Here is a 17,706-nt window from a genome sequence, read left to right on the forward strand (position 1 = left end):
AGAGTACATACTAAGTACTCAATAAATGTTAGCTAGTTTAAAAGTGTTACTTTTTAAAGTAGCAACTGGAGACCACACAGTTCTTGTTGCTAACCTGACAAATTCAAAGCAAGTATTTTCAAGAATTGCAGAAATATTCTGGCAAAATGAAGCCAATTTTAGAAAAGGATCCTAAAACTTTAATCAACATAGAATGACCTTTATTTCTGAAGCTATAATTATTAAACATCAATCTCATCTCTATGGTTTCAAAGATTGGTCAAGATGAAAATAAATTTTGCTCCAGGCATACGAAAGAGAAAACCCATTGGAATTTGAGGTTAAGGTCACAATTTTAGGGATTACTTGAGACAAATACATGATTCACAAACTATCTTGAAATTTCTGGCTATGGCTAAACTCTGAAACATGTCGGCCCCTTTTCTGTTAAAATTGAAAGCCATCACTCAAAACTAAATACATAATGTTTTGCTTTTTGTGAAAAGTTGATTCAACTTGTTGGGAGTACTGTTTGGAAGAAAAAAAATCTATGTTCTTTGGTGGCTAACAAATTTATATGTAATCCCATAACAAAAAATGGGACACTACTGAAAAAACCTGGACTTTCCTAAATTAAAAATTTTATATGCCTTCGTGCTTGAAAATTCTAAATTGTTATCCATCTGAGATCACTTCTAAATCCTTTTAAAAAAATTAATAGCACTACTTGAGTAACAATGATAATGGCTAAGTGTCAGGGTAAGAAAAAAATCCTCACATATAATATTCATTCTTACCTAAAGCATATGTGGCTAAAACTAAGCATACTTGTGGGTAAGTTTGGAAATATACCTTCTAAGAGGTTTCTAAAGCCAAATAATATCTGTGAAACTGGAGCACGAAAGACCAACAACATTCTGAACGGGGCCTCAACTGAGGCAGATCCTAGGCTGAAGTGACGTATGACTACTTAACTCACATTAAGACTTTCCTACACCAGTTTTATTTAAAACACAAATAAGTATTTCTCTTTGTGTAATGGCAAATGGTTCAAATAATGCTGAGCATGAATCACTGACGAATACAACCGCTTTAAATATGAAAACAAAATTATTTTTTAAAAAGCAAAAGAATAAGGTTATATACAAACAAGACCTGGAATCTATAAGCTGATTCCAAAAATGAAATGAGTAGAAAATCTGTGGTGAAACCAGAACATTCCACCCCTGCTTTGGAGAAGGGCTATTATACAACATTCAGTCAGCTGTAGATGGATTGGTAGAGAGGTGTCTATACATAAATTTCAAGTCATTTTTGCTTGTGCACAATCATGAAATCTTCCCAAGACCAAATAGGCAGTCCTGTGGCTTTTTTCCTTTTTCATATTCCCCACAAGGCGACATGACGTTCAACTCTGGATGAGCCGCTTACAACAGCAGTTCCTTAGGAGCCAACATGACAGGTGGGTCAGATTTCCCTGTGAGAAACAACTGGCCACCTACAGCAAAATATAAAAACGGACAGTCCTTCTTTCCTCTTCCTTTTGATTATGTACACTGTCTCCTTTCAAGACTATTATCCCCAACATACTTGTTCCTTCAGTCTAAACCTTGAGGTGATATGAAGGAGACCAACATCAAGAAAAGAAAATTCAATTCAGAAATGAAGAAAACTGGAAGGCATACAATACACCCCCAGAACGTCTCAAACAATCCCTTCCACAGTCCAGTTCACTGTACCGCTACAGTCCATAGATAAATATCGGCAGCTTGAATGAATGCATTTCCCCCCCCGGTGGTTAAAGAACACCAAACAAATACTGGGCAAGAGGAGTTTGCTCGGAGAGTCAGAAATAGAAAATTAATCCAATTTTTATCACTGTGATAATTCAATGCTAGTAGGAGGCAAGTATTAAATAAGAGAAGGGACAACTTTCATACCAAAAAAAAAAAGAATTCCTTAATCATTATGTCACCATCTCTTACTAAGAATCCAGGGAATCCCAGAAATAGAAAATTAGTTTCAGAGGACCCCTGAGGCACTTTAAAGCCTTAAAAAATTACAGTAATAATAAATTAGCTATTGCTCTTCAGAGGCTTATACAGCAGCAGAAACATGAAAATCAGGTCTAAAAAGTTATGTCCAGATTACAGGCTTCCTGAGCTGCTCAGCTCTCTCTAAAGCTTAGTTTAATCTCCAAATACTTTTTAAAAGACACACAATTGAACACAGACTGCGTGGACTTGTTGTTGTTGTTTAGTGGAAGTGTGGAATTTGGTCCTTAATGGTGGCAGCTGTCTTCATCTTTTTTAAACTCAGGTAACATTAAGCACATTAAGACAATACATAACAGAAATAATACAACAAAGGGGAAAAGAAGCCAAAACTGACAAACACCTCAAGGAGTCAGTCACTAAGTTCTCTTGCACTCTTCACTTGGATCTCTCAGTCTTTTTGTGGAGAGAGGGCTAAGACAGAACTTTTTCTTGAAGATGCTAAATAATGGCATCAAATGGATGAAATGGTTATTAAAGGGACTTTAAAAATCTGACCCCAAGGAATCCAGGACACAAACAGATAATTCAGAGGTATACTTCTGATTTGGGGCAAATTCTAGACTAAAGAAATGAACATTTTGGGTAAATGTTATAATAGATGAAACTAAGTCCAGGTTTTGGCAAGTTTCCCCCCAAATGTTCCACTACCACCTTCAGCTATCAATCATTTCTGACAGCTCAAGCAGAAGGTCATCTTCATCCTTCCCAGGATCCAGGTCGATCTCAGCTTCTAATTTGCCTCCTGAAATCTCCCATATTAGTTTCTCAAAATCATCCTCCACCGACAGCGGGGGCTTTCCTGTTGAGGCAGAGCTGAGTCGGCGAGTTTTTGTGGCCATTTGGGATGAGGAAGGGCCAGATACTTCTGGTGGGGAGGGATCTGAAGAAGACTGGGTTGGAGGCAGCACAAGACTGTAAGAAAGAAAAGCCCCCCAAAAGATTATTAGAAAACTGCCTTGTGTCACTGGTTGGCTGGACCACCTAGTCTCAGGGACACAAAGAGTTTGCAGCAAAGAGTTGTTTCTGAGGACACACAAAAGGAATTGTTTTACTAATTTAGGATAAAGCATTTTCATCCTTTTAAAGCAGAATTCAGATGGGTGTTTAAAACATTTTTTAAATAATACAGGCAAAATAGAAACAATGGCACCTAAGGAGAGCAGCAACCCTGAGCATCATGTTTTATTGCAATTAATTTGAAGTTTAGCAGATTTATTTAGATGTGGCTAAATTGTAAATGTTTATGTTATTCCCTAGAGAGCATAAACAATAATGGTCTAAAGTTTGATTTAAAAAAATTGCAAGGGGCCAGCCCAGTGGCTCAGGCAGTTAGAGCTCCATGCTCCTAACTCTGAAGGCTGCCGGTTCGATTCCCACATGGGCCAGTGGGCTCTCAACCACAAGGTTGCCAGTTCAATTCCTCGAGTCCCACAAGGGATGGTGGGCTCTGCCCCCTGCAACTAAGATTGAACACCGCATCTTGAGCTGAGCTGCCGCTGAGCTCCCAGATGGCTCAGTTGGAGCGCGTCCTCTCAACCACAAGGTTGCCGGTTCGACTCCCGCAAGGGATGGTGGGCTGCGCCCCCTTGCAACTAGTAACGGTAACTGGACCTGGAGCTGAGCTGCGCCCTCCACAACTAAGACTGAAAGGACAACAACTTGAAGCTGAACGGCACCCTCCACAACTAAGATTGAAAGGACAACAACATGACTTGGAAAAAAGGCCTGGAAGTACGCACTGTTTCCCAATAAAGTCCTGTTCCCCTTCCCCAATAAAATCTTAAAAAAAAAATAAAAAAAAAATTGCAAGGTTATTACCTGTCTCTAGGTTTCTCTGTCTCAGGCACAGTGACCGATTTGTCCTCAGAAAGGAGTGGGACAACAGCCTACAAAAGTAAGAGTAAGGTAATTCAGTGGGAGAGTCAGGCTTTTTTATTTGAGTATATTCACTTTCTTTTGCCACCTATTTAGAATCATGGCTATTATTCTTTAAGCCTGGGAATCCATGAATAAATAATCCAAAGGTTGACTGTACAAATAAGCAAAATATTTTAAACATACCAAAATTAGCTTTTAAAAATCCTATCTTCCACTACTCCACAAATGTCTAACTATAAATGTAAAATACAGTAACAACCTAAACAAAAAAATGTTTACGAAATGGCAGGAAATATTACACACGGATGTAGATAGAGAGGTAACAGAGAGTTAATTTTCCCTGCTTTCCTAACACATAGACTAAAGCATCATTGAGTTGGGTCTGCTGCTTACCACAGCTGCTTTTCTAGCTGGGCTTTCCTGCAGGACACTGCTGGAGGTAAGTGGCTTCACAGCTGCAACGACAGCAGGGTGGACCTCCACTGCCTTGCGTTTGGGGGCCAATTTGGGGGAGGAGACAACTTTAACCACAGATGGCTTCACATTCACTTTGGGTTTAGCTACAAGGAACAGAAAATAATTGATTAATAGCTAGAAAAATTCCTCTTTTACATGGAGAATGACTCAGAATATAAAAATTCCTTCAAATAATTAAAAACAAAACAAACAAAACCAGACTGAAAATGATCCACAAGCGATCTGCACTACACGTGACCATAATGTAGATGTATACTCAAATGGTTCCTTTTCAATGGCTCTTAAATTCGTTACTGCTCTTCTATTCCTTGTTTTTCTTCTTCAAAACCAGAGGAAAGATACACCACAGAAAAGTTTAAGGCAAAGATTTTTAAATAGCAATTTTAAATTGAAAAAGAAACTCTTCTAGTTTTGTCTTTTTAAATAGAATTGTAAGAATTGTTACTAACCACCTGTGTGACCAGGTTACAAGGCAAATGAAATTCAACCCAACTGTTGCCTGGGAATTACTGAAATTTGTTAATTTTGAGATCCTAAGGCAACACACTAGAAAAAACACTCACCTTTCCCCCTTTTTTCCAAGGTCTGTGCTGTACATTTCACATTCAATATTGAGTCCCCAATTCCTGAGGTTTCTACCTCTGCCTTCTGAGACGACTTTGTGGGAAGCCGCTTTGTCAGGTGCCGTGTAATGCTTGGCTTCTCTGCTATGTGGGTATTGCAAGAGTCTACATCTCCCCAAACAGGTGTCAAAACTGATTTTTCCTTCTGTGAGGTTGCCCTCTCCGTCTGTTTCTGTAGGTGCTTTTCTCTCATGGTCTCACATCTCTTGACTTGAATTTTAGTGATGCCAACTCCTGTTGTCTCATCTGAAGCCTATGGATACATTTAAATGACAAAGTTAAAATCCAGTCCCTCTAACAACCCGTATGACAGTTACTAAGCTACAAGGCTAACATCTAGATCAAGCAATGTCACATGATCCAGAACACAAGATCCTTTGCTCTTCATTTGATATTAAATAAAAAACACCAAGCTAAAGATGAAAGATTAAAAATGTGTGGAACAATAAAAACCCAAATTCTATAGGCTACACAATCATGACCCTAAGTCTAATACAAATGATTTCTAAACAATCAGACACTTGCACAAAGATTTTTGTACAAAGATGTTCATTATTTTAATTGTGTAAAACAAAACCTACATGTCCAGTAAAAACAATGCCTTGAAGAATTATTAACACGGTGAAGTTAAAGCATGGTGCAAAATTATGCACTGTAAATTCTCAATTACATTCTAAACATGAGTCAAACATTAAACAAGTTCACATACATGTGTATATACCAAAAGGCTTGAAGAAAATTCATGAAAAAAACGAATAGTGGTTACTCATAGGTTGTGGAATTACAGTTTCTCATTCTATAAAAATAAAAATTCCCAAGTTTTGTACAATGAATTGGCATTCTCTCAAAGGCAGGACAAAAACTTAAGTTTAAAAAATATTAATGGCCAGGGCTGGCCCGGTGGCTCTGGTGGCTGGAGCACCATGCTCCTAACTAACGCCCGAGATCACCGGCTCGATTCCCACATGGGCTGCGCCCTCTACAGCTAAGACTGTGAACAACAGTTCCCCCTAGCTGGAGAGTGGCGTAAACTGCCAAGAGCTGTGGCGGGCTGCTGAGTGCTGCCACACACAGGCTGTGGCTGACAGCCAGCGAGTGCTGCCAACCGACTGCCTCAGCCTGGGGAGTGCAAGGCTCATAATACCAGCATGGGCCAGGGAGCTGTGTCCTATACAACTAGACTAAGAAACAACGGCTTGAACCGGAGGGGGGGAGGGGGAGGTGGAAGAAGGGAGAAAAAAAATATATTAATGACCACTTAAAAACTTTAAAAGGGCAGAGAACACTGATGATATACAAATAAGTATAGAAAACTCCCACAGAAAAATAAATAATTCTTTTTCTCCCCACAGAAAATTATAAGCATAGCGAAAGACTACTTAGCTAATATATCAGTGAAGTGTTAAATAGAAATTTATTATAAGCCAATACTAAAAAGCACATTTCACCTTTCATCTAGCCTTCACTTGCCATGGACAAAATTGTAAAAGGATTTTAGCTCACCTCTGTAGCCTCTGTTCTAGTAACACTACTCCGAGAAGCAACTTCACTTCCTTCTTGAAGTTTCTTTTCTTCTTTTATACCTGTTCACATCGAACACATCATTAATTATTTCATTTAGGCTGAGACTTCATGACAGATGAAGTTAAACAAAACTTTTCTTAATGAAAATAATGTTAAGATAGGACAAATAAAATTGTACATAAAGCCCATTAGTCTGCATAAAGTTTCAAAATGCGCATTAAAATGTCAAAGGTCTATATCGTGCTGCAGTTCAGAAATAGCTTACCTTCATTTAATCCAGTGGTTTTCAAAAGTTATCTGAGTAAAGAAAATCCCTCACAGAATTCCAATGAATATCCTGTGGGACACTGCCCTCTGAAATATTATTTGGACACTTGGTATTACAGACCAAGCTCTTTTGTTACCTGATTTTTTGGTGATACGGAGAAGTCGCCTTGTCCCCGAGGTGGCCTCAGGCTGAGACTGGGAGCTGGTGCTGCTCTCGGGAGTCTGCTGCACCCTCAGTGCCTTCTCCAGTTTAATTTCCTCTAGTGTCTTGATACGCACCTCCTGCACAGACTTTGTTCTACCTGCAGGTTCCTCTGACTGTCCTTTGTTGGCAACTAGGGGTGGTAAAACCACTGTTTTTTTAATTTCGTTATCAGTCTTTAACTTGATACTCGTTATATCCTTTGTGCTTTTTTGTCTCTCTGCTTCCTGCTGCCGATGTTTCTTCTCAGCCAGGACCTCAGAGAAGGTCTTGATTCGAATACTGGAGGAGCTTCTTGTTCCTGAAGTAGAATCATCAACTTTTGAAGGTCCTTCTGTTTTGAGTTTATTTTGCAGTTCTCCACGTTTTTGACTGGCTCTTTCAAGAAGAATTTCTTCCAATGTCTTTACATGGATCTCACCAACTTTAGCAATTCTCTCTGTTTTCATGGGGGAAAAACAAGTCACTGTACTTGGAGTTCATCTTTCAATGACTTACAGTCTCTATTCTTGCATCAGGACAGAGTCCAATAGAGTGGTATCATTTACGTAGGCAATTAAAATGATCAAAAAGACATTAGTTTCCATCTCAATTTTAGACTACTGCATGTTTCAGGTAGTGGCCCTCAAGGAAAACTCTTAGGGAGGCAAAAATTTCTGATTTGGATTTCCATGCACAAATTTATTTTTGAGGAACCTGAAAGCCATTTACTAGTTGGAGAAACTTATCATTATAAATCTTACCAGTAAAAATAGCAACAAATTAATTTTTCCACTCACTCATAGATATAAACACTGTGCTGACACTGTGCTAGAAATGTAATGTAACGCTAAGCAAAACACAATCTCTGCCCACACGTAGTTTACAGTCTAACATACCAATAATGAATCAATGAAGTATGATAATGACAACAACTTTGAGAAAGTAAGTATAATGCTGTGTAGGCGCATGGAGCAAGAACACCAATCTTTGTCTAGGAACTGTTTAAAGGAAGCTTTACAGAGGAAGTAATATTTAAGTGATATTTGAAGGACAAAAATGGGAAAGATTGGCAGGCCACTGAGCTATTTTTAATGATACATTAATCATTCTACATCTGTTTAAAGATCAAGCTGCACATGTGACAGATATGCATATTCTCATTACTAAAGGGCTAAAGAAAGAAATAATGAAGTGATGTGGAAAAAACAAGAATTTGGGGATTATACAAACACATTTAATTACTAAATAACAGCTTTTAATGCAAGACTGTAAACAAAAAATATCCTTTTATAACCTTAAACACGCCATATTCTGTCTCACCTTCTGAACCTCTGAATATGTGTGTCCTTCTACGTGGAATAGTCCCTACTGGTTTCATTTCTGTTGTTTCCCAGTTAGTTTTAACTGAGTTCACCTTAGATCCTGACACCCTCCAAATCTAGTTTGCTTCTCAGATCACAGCACTGATCATACAGTACCATAATTGACTGCTATTTCCAACCATACTAGACACTTCATGAGAACAGTGACTACATTTAGTTATCTGCAATATTTAAGTACAGTACTTATTAGACAGGAATCACTTATTTACTGATTTCCTTAGGTTTATAAATGAAAATTCTTCCACTTCAAGATAGTAGACTGATCTCAAAATTACCATTTCAAGAGAGTACAACATAAATGGTGACATGGAGACCATTTCCCTATCCTACCAAAATTTCATCAAAACTATAAAGACATTAAAAGTAGAATAAATCCACAATAGCAATGGAAAACAAGGATGTCACTGGCAGAGAATAAATCTTGAGCAATTTCTGAGACAATAAACAGATGTTGAATTTACAGAAAAACAGAAATAGATAAACTGTAGGAGTGAGATATTCTTCCCAACAGAGCCAAAGAAAACTGCCAAACTAGTATGAAAAGCAATAGTGGGTAGAAATTTAAGGATGGCCTATAGACCCCCATAGAACAGTTGGGCCAGTCATGACCTTCTGAAAATTGCTCCCTAAAAAGAGAATATGCTGGGGAAGGGAGCACATTATGAGGATGCTGGGGCTGGAGAAAAAGAAGAGCATGAAAAATTTCAGGCTTTTACAAATGCCCAGCAGGAAAAGGGAGATGGCGCAGGAAGAAAGCAAAAAGCAAAGCTAGAAAAGTAGCAGCACTCTGGAAGAAAGTCTTTCTTACTATAGTAATCATATCGGCCCCCAAGGCCTTCCAGCCTGCAATCCATACGAGCTGCCTTTTAGTGTACCCTCTCCATTTAAGCAGACATTTTAAGTCAGAGCTCAGCCAAAAGAGAGGAATGCTTGGAAAAAAGACTTTTAGAATCACAGAGGAAACCTAGGCCAGGTACTTACAATTATGGAAAAGCAACAATGTTAAAAACGAACCAAAATATATCGAGTGTGATGAAGTAGAAAATATCTCACACACACACACACACACACACACACTTTTTAAAAATTTAAATTAGAAACCCCAGAGCAGCTAGGAATACGGGTGTAAAAAAGGACTGAATAATAAAAAAAAGACAAGGCTGGTTGAAAATCAGCCATCTAGAACAGGGATGGCAAACTGAAGTCCATGGGACAAATCTGGCCATGGTCTAAATTTTAAAAATAGAGCTTTATTCGAACACAGCCACAGTTATTCATTTACATATTGAATATGGCTGCTTTCACACTGTAATGGCAGAGTTGAGTACTTATGACTGAGACTGTGGACTGCAAAGCCTAAAATATTTACTATCTGACCCTTTGCAGAAAAAGTTTGTCAATTCCTAACCTAGAAAATAAAGCCAAGCAAAGACCATAAAAAGTGAGACAAAAAACCCAAAGGGATGGATTGTATGAAGGCCTGGTTAAGACTGGTGGAGCATGTCCAAAAACTCCAACATCTAACAAGAATTCCATAAAGAGAAAACAGAAAGGTTGTTTACAAAGGAATGAGAATATGTGACATCATCACATTCCCTTTTTATAAGTGTTGGTAAAATCTTAATATCCAAATTAGGTAAAAATCAAATGAAAAAGGAAAAGCACAGGCTAACACCATTCATAAATATAGATATAAAAATTAAAAAGCATCCAACTGAATCCAGTAACGTATAAATAAGCTAAATAGTTGACTACATGGATGTTCGTTCCATTATTAAATTGTACATATATGCACTTATACATATTTGTACATATATGCACTTAATTGTAATAATGTACAATTATATACATAATTGTACATATATGCACTTATGTAGTTATATCTAGCAATTTAAACAGTTTAAAAATTAGAGTACAGGAAGAATATGAAGAAGAAAATTAAAATTACTTAAAACCTCAATACCCAGATAAAACCAACGTTAATATTTTGGTGTATTTTTTTGCAGTGTTTTATCTAGGGATATATTTTCAAATTGAAATCATCTCATACATATGGACTTCTTCCTGAGAATAAGTTCTATTATAAGAAAATAAATTTCATAAAAAGAATAAAAATTTTAAAAAACCCCAAACCTCTTATTTTACCCTAAGGCAATGTGTTCTTTTACAACCCTTTTTCATTACTGTTTAGAACATGATTTTTCATGACAGTAATTATTTTAGTACATTAACTACCCTAATTTAATTTAATTCCTTTTTGTTGGATATTTATGTTGTTTCTAATTTCCTATTATCAAAGCTATGATGAACAATCATTATGCCATTTTTAAGTACAAAAAGAGAATTCATACCAAAGTAATCAATTACTTAAAAACCAAATAAAACCACAAAAACCATAAATCACAAGCCCTAACTTAACTCAAAAGGTAAACAGGAGAACAGTAAAGATTTTACAGTAAGGAAAAAATATATCAAAAACTGGTCTTAGGGTATCAAAAACTGGTACCTGCTGCTTCCTCATTGTTTGGACCAGCTGATATGCCTAATCGTTCCCTCAGAGACTTGGAAACTTGAGCTATTAAAAAAAAAAAAAAATTAAACCAAAAGTAGAACAGAGGCTTTTTATAGGTCAAACATCTTTTTCAAAGGTCACGAATTAGTCTCCAATGCAAATACTTTTTTAAAATGTCTCCAGGTCTTAAACTTTTCTTTCTACAGTAAGATCTATGAAAATCATGGATTCCTTAGAGCACTCTGGAGAGCTTAAAAATTTCTCTTTCTTTAGATCTGAAAAGCAAAAACTCTGAATTTAATAAAATAATTTTGTTACTACACAACCTTCTAAAATCTTATTGGCATCAAAAGGTCTTCTCCCCCAAAATCTATATGAATATGCTCTTTAGTTATGAGAGTCTTTAATATAATTGATAGGCAAAGAGCAAGGGAAACTGGCTGCAAATTTTGTGCTTCCATAACACTGTATTTTTCCTGCCACAGAATTAATCACAACATATAAGTATTCCTATCTGCCATTATACTGTAAGCTCCTGAGGATTGTGATGGTGTTTATTTTATCCAATGGTGTTTACCTAGAATCTAGCACAGTAAACACTCAAATGTTTGGATGAATAAAATGGATACCAAAAATAATCTAATTTATCTGAACAAAAGAGTAACAAACCCTACCCATTAACACTACAGGACACAAGTGTTAGGAACACACACACACACACACACACACACACACACACAAAGTGCACTGCAACAAAGGTACCTTTCTTTGGTGTTTGATCGGTTTCTGGAGCATCAACTTTCTTCCCTAGCCTCTGTGCAAGGCTACGCTTTAATGGAGGATCACTGTCGCCACCTACAGCAGAGGAAACTTAGTTTAGGAGTTCAAGTCAATCTCCAGCAAGGTCAAGAAATATAGGCAAAAACCTACAATGTGAAATACTTCTTTAAGTTTTCTGCATTTATTAATATATGGTGTGTTCATTCACTTGCTTCCTTAGTACTCAGTGTTAGAGAAGGAATAAAAATGTCCCAAAAACAAAGAGGTAAAGAAAGGGGCAAAACTTAGAATGTACAAATTAATATTTACCTAATAACTGACTAAAACTAGAAAAGATTTGTAAGTCCTGGTTAAGGTTGAAATTCAGAATTAGGAATATATGAAAAAAAACTCTTCATGTACAAAAAAATCTTAACTGGCCAAATGACGAATTCTAGTTAAATTTGTGGTTTAATGTACCAGGGATGATTAAGAGGACAGTAAAAGAATCACAAAATTAAAAATTTTCCTGTGAAATGAAGACTCTGAAGGCCAAATAGCCCTCAATTACAGATGAGAAATTTAAAGTTATGAAAGATTCTGTATCTTAGCCAATTAACCAATTAGTGATGGAGCCAAGTCCTGAACCAAGTTTTCAGACTCTTGGGTTCTTATATTAGACTGGTCGATACAAGTTGTTTAAATGTCATGAGTTGTTAAAACTTTGCTGGATTGCTTGACTGAAGATACAAACTTTGCAGGGTCCCATTAAAAATGTGAAAGACGCTACACAGGGTATGATTTTCTCTCTCCTCTCATTTATAATTTAAATATGAAACCCAAAATCACAAAGTTTACATGTATGCTGATATTAAAATAGCTTATTTCTATATATATATATATTTTTAACCAAAATTTCTCAGGCAGTGAGAATGGTACCAAAAGAAAACACAAAACATAAGATTTCATATTTGCAAGCACATTTTAAAACAGTACAAAGGAATCTATGTCAGAGAAGATTTTCAAAGTAATCCTTTTCAGGCATACACACTAGAGTAGATAACACAACTATTCAGTTAATAGGATAAAATACTTTTCTAAATATGAACTAGCACTAAAAAATTCAGTGACTGATTTATATTAACTGGATATTTCTTTCCCCTCTAAAAACTCAAATTTCAATTTGTCCATAGAAAGATATTCTTTACTGTTTTTTAAACCTAGTACTTTCTAAAAAAATTGGCCATAATCAAATAAATTATAACACTATAAAATTTTATGACTTGAATGTAAGGTGTAATAATGCACATGTGAAAACCATGAGGAAATTTTATGAGTACTTTCAGCCAAGAATACAGGGCATTTGTATAAAGAGAATTTTGGAGAGGGTATCATGTTAATACACAAACAAGCAGAAAACAAAGGTAATGCACAAAACTTACCTACTGAAAATTTTCGTTTCCCCAGTCTCTCGGTGAGACTCAATCTCACCATGGGTTCTTCTCCTAAAATGGCAAAAACAGAATTTCGCTACCATTAGCCAATTTTTCTGTATTCAGTACATACTGATAGTAACATAAATCCACCCAGGCAGTCTCATGAAAATCAGATCTCAGTCTTAAGGAAGGTTATCACATTAAAGATAAAAAGGTTTCACCTATTAAATAATTTAAATAGCCAAATGCACAGCCCAAAGGGAAGCAATAGCACAGTACTAATTATTAATAGTCGCCAAGTATACAAAGACAAGTATACACAGTCTCTGTTCCTGTTTGCCCACAGTGACACAGGGTGATGGTGGGAGAAGGGAGATACTCTTTATTTCCTGTCTACCTTTTTGCTTGTGCACTTCGATATAGTAAGTAAAATCTTACTCCACTGCTAGCTAACGCTCCTATATCACCTGCTTTGATCACTCCAGAAGCGAGCTCTTTCCTCTGAGTCTTTGTGGTCTGAATGGCACAAACATTTACCTGTACCTACACATGATAATTACTTGTGTCATATTCCTTACTAGATTTAAAACTCTTAAGGGAAATATTTCTGTAACTTAAAGGGTTTATTATAGCTCTTTATCCACAATGGACAGTCAAAAAATTATGTTGAGTGGATACAAATAAACAGTAAATATAAAAGTTAAAGATACATATATGTGACAACTGCATGAGTAAGAATTTCAACCTTTTAAATAGAGTCAAATGGACTAACTTCTTTTCATCCTTCTATCTGACCAACATACTGAACTCTTCCTGCAAATCCATCAAAGGTAAAATAGACACAAGGATTTTGCTCTCCCAGTTATTCAAAACACATAGCCTGACAAACCTTAAGACCAACCTATACCTCACCTTGTTTGTTGGACAGAGTTACTGTCCTCACCACAGTCCGGACATTCTCTTTTTCGAGACCTGGAATGGGCTGAGGTTGGAGTAAAAGACTGGAAACTCCCGAAGAACCTTCTAAATAAAGCAAGTCAAAAAACAGCGAATAATTTATGGAAAATAAAGCTATCTCATGTCAAGAAATTTTCTTTTGTGACTAGTAAGTCCAACACAGACCACTGGACAACTACAGGCCAATCAGTCTCCTTGTTCCTGTTTGCCCAGTAACATAGGGTGGTGCTGGGAGAAGGGGAGATAATCCTTATTTCTTATCTTCCTTGGGTATGGTGTAAATAAAACATAAAATTGTTTTAAGTGACTTAGGCACTCAATCTACTTTTATTTACCAATAAAGCTAACATTCTAAAGTTAACCTCAAGAAGCACACCAGCTATCAGGTGTGTCAATTCAACTTTTATTCTTCTAAATTCAATCATCTGCAAAACACAACTCCTATACAACAAGCTTTACCCATAGAGTACTTAGATATAACCACTTGATTCTCTCTAAATACTACTTTTCTCACTGTAATTTTTAGGGTTGTAAATATATAAATGTATCAACCAGACTGAGGCAAGCTCCAGAAGAAAATGCTAGTAGCTCTTGAGAAGAATTCATCTACTACAAAATAAAGTTTTTCCTCGTTTAATATGGTTTATATACTGCTCTTTAAAATTATATTTCTCAAGATAAAGTTCTTTTGGATTCTTTATTGCTTAGCTCTGGATAGTTAGGAACTGAAACACAGTCTTAATGAATTAAAAGAGCAATCATGATTTTAAGTAAGTCTGTGTTTTTTCTTCAAACCAGCCACAAAAGTCATTTTGGCTGAAGCCAAGGGTTCTTATCATTGGAAGGGTCCTAAGTATTCTTTTCTAGCAACACTCAACGATCTATGTCAAAACTGATTACTTACCACCTTGCTTCTTGGATTTTTCCTTCATTTTCTTTGACTTAATTTCCTCAAGAGTTTTTATTCCAAAATTCAAACATTCACCTGAGAAATGCAAATAGCAATCATAATGAGGAATTAGCACCTTTCCACCTTTGCGTTTTATTTGTACACAGCAGGCATTCAGATGTTTTCTAAATGAGTAAGACGAAGTATGTGTAAGAGTGTGTGTGTGGATAGGTGTGTAATGGGGGCAAGGAAGAGGGAGGTGATGGTGATGATCGTGAATTAAATTTCACAGGTAGTTTGGATACATTCAATACTGCTGTTAAGATTTAGGAGTAGGAACCTGCATCAATATATCCTCTTCTTACCTTGTTTTAAATTGACCCCAGGTTTCCGGGCAGAAGCCACTCGTAATCCATTATGAACTTCAGGAGTTGATTGCAGGGTAGGTGTTTTGGTTTCATCACCTTCCTCAGAAAACTGATCTATATTATCAATATTTAAGGGAAATTTGCAATCAAGAACAGGCCTAGAGCTTTAATCCTGATTCTAATTCACTAAGTGACTTGATCACTTACTTGCCTTAAAGAAAGAGCTAAAACTTACCATCATCATCCTCATCATCATCTGCAGCATTGATTACAACTGGTGGATGTGTGGGGCTAGGAACATTTTCTGAACTTTCTACTTTCATCACACTTCGCAGCTGAGGGGAGGGATTAGACTGGACAGACAATTTGTTCTGTTGAACTGTGAGCTGGCAAGCCTTCACTTCCTCTTCTGGTGACTCAGGCACAATGGGCAACACAGCTAGACATACAAAATTGTCATGCATCAGCAAACTTTTTCTGTAAAAAGCTGGATAGTAAATATTACAGGCTTTGTAGATCTCTGTCTCAAGTACTCAACTCTGTAGCACAAAATTTGGCCACAGAAAATATGAAAATGAACGGGCATGGTTACACTCCAATAAAACTTTACATAACAGGTGGAGGAATAGATTTGCCAACCCCTGGCCCAGAGAATCAAGTTTCTTTCAAAAACCTCTATGGGTCTGATAAGAAAATAGGAATGAAGTAAGCTACAATAATCTAAATTGTCATGCAAAAAACACTTGTGAGGCTGCATGGCTTTTGGCAACAGTTTTGATTGTGACCCTGCTACTTATCGGTTTATGAATCTGTACAAGTCATTTAACCTTAATAAAGTTCAGTTCCTTCATCTGTAAATGGAAATAATACCACTCTCTCACAAGAGTATAACAAGGCAACATATATAAAGTACTTTGAACAGTGTACATAGTAGGTGTTCATTATATAGTAATTATTATTTTAAAATGAAAAATATCTCACTTTTGCTTGGAGGTAGGAAAAGACCATCAACATAACGTCCTCTGTTGTGATGGAAAGCACAGTTCAGTTTTTGACATCCCATTGGTTGATTTTCCCAATAACAAGGAATCTCACTGCGTTTTTTCTGTAAGGGGAAAAACACATTGTTTTCAAATTAAAAAATGAAGTGCTGTTTTCTGGACAAAGTTCATATATGGTATTCAAAAATCTGAAACATGAGATGATTTTGAGCAGGAGGAAGAAGGGTTGATAAAAATCACAAGCTCTAAGCATGATGTAGAGATGAAGGGAGCTGGGAAGTGACTTATCTACTATTCTTCACTCCTTGCCCTCATCCTGGAACTCTAAATAGCTATACTTAATTTAGAGATGCAGGATACTAAGGTAGCTAAGATCATGAAATCAAAGAGGGTTTGAATCTCTACTATGCTACTTATTGGCCATGTAATGTTGGACAACTTAATGTCTCCAAGTCTCACTTTCCACAGCGATAAAATGGGAATAACAGTAGCTCTCTACTGATTTCTTATAAGTATTAAATGAAATAATATACATGACACATTTAGCACATAGAAAGGACTAAATAAACTAGTTATTATTTGAAGGTTAGAGTTCAAGGCTTTGAAAAAAACTTTCCCATTTGTGACTTCCCACAGTAAGGCACATGTAATACACTAAGGATGGTATTTTTCCTTCCCAAGCTACCTCACTCTTATGAAGGGGAGCAAGGAAAAAAAAAAAGAAAAAAAAGAATGTCTACACATCTAGAATAAACTGATACATTACAGCATATATGTCCAACAGAAATACATACATTAATTCTAATATATATATTAAATGTGTATAAAGAATATTTAAAGCAATACTATTTGTAATAGTTCCAAAATGGAAATCCTAATGTACACCAACAGCCAAATGGATACACTGTAATAACTTCATACAATAAATGCTATCTGGAGCTTTGCTACACTTAATACCATAGATGCAGAGTGAAAGAAGCCAGACACAAAAGAGCATATACTGTATGATTCTATTCACATAAAGATCAACATAGGCAAAACTTCTCTACTCTATGGTAGAGTAGTCGGGATGGTGATTAGTTCTGGGGGTTTGGTTAGTGATGATGAAGGGGGAAGACAGAGTGTTGGAAACGTTCTATTTCTTGATCTAGGTCAAGTACATTATTCACTTAGTGAAAACTCTTCAAGTTGTAAGATTATGATTTGTGCTCATTTCTATACATACTTTAACTAATAGTTCAATAAAGAAAAAAAAAAGACCTGATAAGCACTTCTGAAAAGTAACTATCCTGATTAATGATCTGCCTTATGTTGGCTCTCCTACCATAATAAGCAGCCTAGGGTTTAAAATTCCAGGAAAGAACAGCAGCATTGCTTCAGAAATTTTAAAATATGGAGGAGAGAAACAATAAC

At 36.4% G+C, this 17,706-nt stretch overlaps 1 protein-coding gene across 7 annotated transcripts in view; it reads right to left on the reverse strand.

Annotated features, from left to right (window-relative positions):
* Positions 1–959: 959 nt before the first annotated feature.
* ZC3H11A (zinc finger CCCH-type containing 11A) overlaps positions 960–17,706 on the reverse strand; it is a 32,509-nt gene continuing 15,762 nt past the window's right edge. For 5 of the 7 annotated variants that reach the window (XM_074322048.2, XM_074322051.2, XM_074322050.2 and 2 more), the window contains 14 exons: positions 16,274–16,397; positions 15,528–15,731; positions 15,290–15,406; positions 14,940–15,020; positions 13,991–14,101; positions 13,085–13,147; positions 11,646–11,738; positions 10,878–10,946; positions 6,943–7,446; positions 6,518–6,597; positions 4,955–5,267; positions 4,308–4,474; positions 3,855–3,922; positions 960–2,948 (listed from right to left, as the gene is read on the reverse strand). In XM_074322048.2, coding sequence (XP_074178149.2) covers positions 2,690–2,948; positions 3,855–3,922; positions 4,308–4,474; positions 4,955–5,267; positions 6,518–6,597; positions 6,943–7,446; positions 10,878–10,946; positions 11,646–11,738; positions 13,085–13,147; positions 13,991–14,101; positions 14,940–15,020; positions 15,290–15,406; positions 15,528–15,731; positions 16,274–16,397 — 2,253 coding nt within the window. In that variant the 3' untranslated portion in view covers positions 960–2,689. The remainder of the gene's footprint in view (positions 2,949–3,854; positions 3,923–4,307; positions 4,475–4,954; positions 5,268–6,517; positions 6,598–6,942; positions 7,447–10,877; positions 10,947–11,645; positions 11,739–13,084; positions 13,148–13,990; positions 14,102–14,939; positions 15,021–15,289; positions 15,407–15,527; positions 15,732–16,273; positions 16,398–17,706) is intronic. The other 2 variants (XM_074322053.2, XM_074322052.2) reach the window with 1 other exon arrangement.

The sequence above is a fragment of the Rhinolophus sinicus genome, chromosome 11 (genome assembly GCF_057876585.1).
Source record: "Rhinolophus sinicus isolate RSI-liver-muscle chromosome 11, RSI-T2T, whole genome shotgun sequence".
Classification (NCBI taxonomy): domain Eukaryota; kingdom Metazoa; phylum Chordata; class Mammalia; order Chiroptera; family Rhinolophidae; genus Rhinolophus; species Rhinolophus sinicus.